The 2,479-nt window shown below is 29.7% G+C and overlaps 1 protein-coding gene across 1 annotated transcript; it reads left to right on the top strand.

Moving 5' to 3' along the window:
- Positions 1-498: 498 nt before the first annotated feature.
- Positions 499-2,076, top strand: LOC109705382. Its single transcript, XM_020226114.1, has 4 exons — positions 499-948; positions 1,049-1,117; positions 1,368-1,630; positions 1,827-2,076. Exons 1-4 carry the CDS (start codon positions 688-690, stop codon positions 1,933-1,935), a joined length of 702 nt encoding a protein of 233 aa, XP_020081703.1. The 5' UTR covers positions 499-687; the 3' UTR covers positions 1,936-2,076.
- The last annotated feature ends 403 nt before the right edge of the window (positions 2,077-2,479 follow it).

The following is a 2,479-nucleotide window of genomic DNA, read 5'->3' as shown; positions in this document are numbered from 1 at the left end:
AAAATTTTTTTTGAAGAATTTGTTTTACAGATTCTCTGAAAAAAATCAATTTTCGTTTTCCGGCCAGCGTCCAGGAAAACGAAAACTGGGCTCAAAAAAGCGCGGCTTACAGGGCCTCTTGCGCACACGGTCCACGAGATTATCTTCATCTTGTGGACCCGCGTGAGAGAGAGACCGTGGACTCTCTCTGGCCTCTGCCCCTTCCATTATCTATATATATATTTATTTATTTAATTTAAATATATTATTATGTAATATTTTATATATAAATATTATTTATAAATATATAGTAATTTATTTTATAGCATTAAATATATATTTATTATATATGATATTACATATTTTTTGTATAATATGTTTTAAATATATATTTTTAAATATAAACTAGAATAATAATAAATATAGTATGATAATTATTATTTATTAATAATATATAATATATAAAATAAGAAAAAAATATATTAATTTATCTTCATAATTTTTTTTCTATCAACCAAACAACCGTAACGGAAAACTAATTTTTTTTCCTACAAACCAAACGCTAAAGAGCGTAAAACTTCTTTTCCTCCGAAAAAAAAATTTTTCACCGAAAATTTTTTTTCACAGTTTTACGTGGAACCAAACACACCGTTAACTATTGTTGGATTTTATTATGCTGCTTACAACTACAGGGGAGCAAGTACAAGCATGGGAGAGAAATCGCGAAAGAAAGCGGTGAAGGCTACGAAATTACCATCTACGAGCAATATTAATTCCTCGTCTGCCTTCGAGAGAAGCACAGACGTTGTTTTTCCCTCGCCTATACTCAATAATAGATTTGTTTCGAATAATCATGCAGAAGGGGAGAATAAATTCAAAAATATCGGGCAAATATCCTGCGTTAAAGATTTGCTTGCAACTGGTTTGCTTGAAGGAGAACCCATCACTTACACCTTTAAGAAATATGAAGTTAGTGCACATCTACTGAATTTTGTGCTCCCTCCTTATTTTCGCTTGTTGTTGTTGTTGTTATTGTTGTTGATTAATGTTGTTTTGTGTGAATGAGAAGATCGAACTCCGTGGATTCATAAAAGGCAATGGATACCAGTGCGGTTGTTCATCATGCAACTATAATCAAGTACGTTTCTTAGATCTCCGTCTTATGTCTTCTTTCTTTTCTTAATCTTATATCATAAATGAAATTAAGCTTCAATAACAGAAAGTGATATACTGATTATTTTGCATGAAAAGAAGTATTAATTTATTTGTTATTGTTCTTCACACAAGAGCAAAAAGGCCAATCAATTCAACATTTTTTTTTTTTTTATTGAGTACCGATATTTAAGTCCCTGAATATACTTTATTATCGTTGCATGTGTATTCCTCAGATTTTATCAGCTCTTGAGTTTGAGAAGCATGCAGGAGCCACGTCGCATAACCAAAACAACCATATTTGTTTGGAAAATGGAAAGAGCCTATATGAAGTGGTTAAATACTTAGAAAAAGTCCCCCCTGTGCTTTTATACGTTGAGGTTCTCAATGTTACTGGGCTAAGGAAGAAGATGAAGTTTAGGAACAGCGATGAATTGTTGAAAGCTCAAGCGACTCACGCTTCAGTTGAAAAGCCTAGCAACTACCAGGCTCTCAGAAGGTAAGCATACACACTTTCCTATTTTGTTAGGAGATGGATAAATCTAGGGTAAAAGTAATTTATAAGCCTTTAAAGTTTGGGTCAAATATTGATTTGAATATCTTGTTTAATAAGTATATAACTATCATGCACTCTATGGTGGTTTAAATATAATTTATGTACACAAAGTTTTAATTTTATGTCGGATTGTCCTCAGGTGTTGTTCTTACCTTCGTGCGAAGATGGACTTGATTGATAAACTCATTAAAATCAACTGTGACCGAATAAGTAATTATACTAGGGCTATAGTTTATAAGTATTTTTAATCATTAGTATGTCCTATTTGTGAGGCTCTTTTATTTTTTAAATTTATTTGAGATTGTTTGCAGATCATAATGTAATGCACCTATGTTTGCTTGAAACCAGACTCATATTGGGCTAGGTTAGTTTGTCCATAGTTGAGAAGGAAGTTTTAAAGACTTTTCTACCATAGTTATTTTACATAAGATTTACAATATCTAATCGAATATTTTCGTATTACACAAAAGTAAAAAATATTTTTTTAAAAAAATATTTTAATATGCAATTATTATATTTTTCATGATTAGATTATTTTCTATTTGATTTGACATAATGAGACATATCGTATATATTATAATTATTATATTTAGAGAGAAATATAGCCTGTTACATGTTTCATTTATTTTTTTATACAAACATAAAACAATTTGATTTTTTAACTTGAGATATTGAATACCAATAATCAAGTTTTTTATTATTTTTGTTAGGAACGATTTGGTATATGCATCTTAATTGTTTTTTTTTCTTTTAGAAAGAAAGGTGTTTCGTTTATTTATTTTAAAAATAAAC

Source organism: Ananas comosus, unplaced genomic scaffold (assembly GCF_001540865.1).
Source record: "Ananas comosus cultivar F153 unplaced genomic scaffold, ASM154086v1, whole genome shotgun sequence".
Classification (NCBI taxonomy): Eukaryota; Viridiplantae; Streptophyta; class Magnoliopsida; order Poales; family Bromeliaceae; genus Ananas; species Ananas comosus.
The sequence above is the reverse complement of the archived record's forward strand: the minus strand, read 5'-3'. Positions and strand labels throughout refer to the sequence as shown.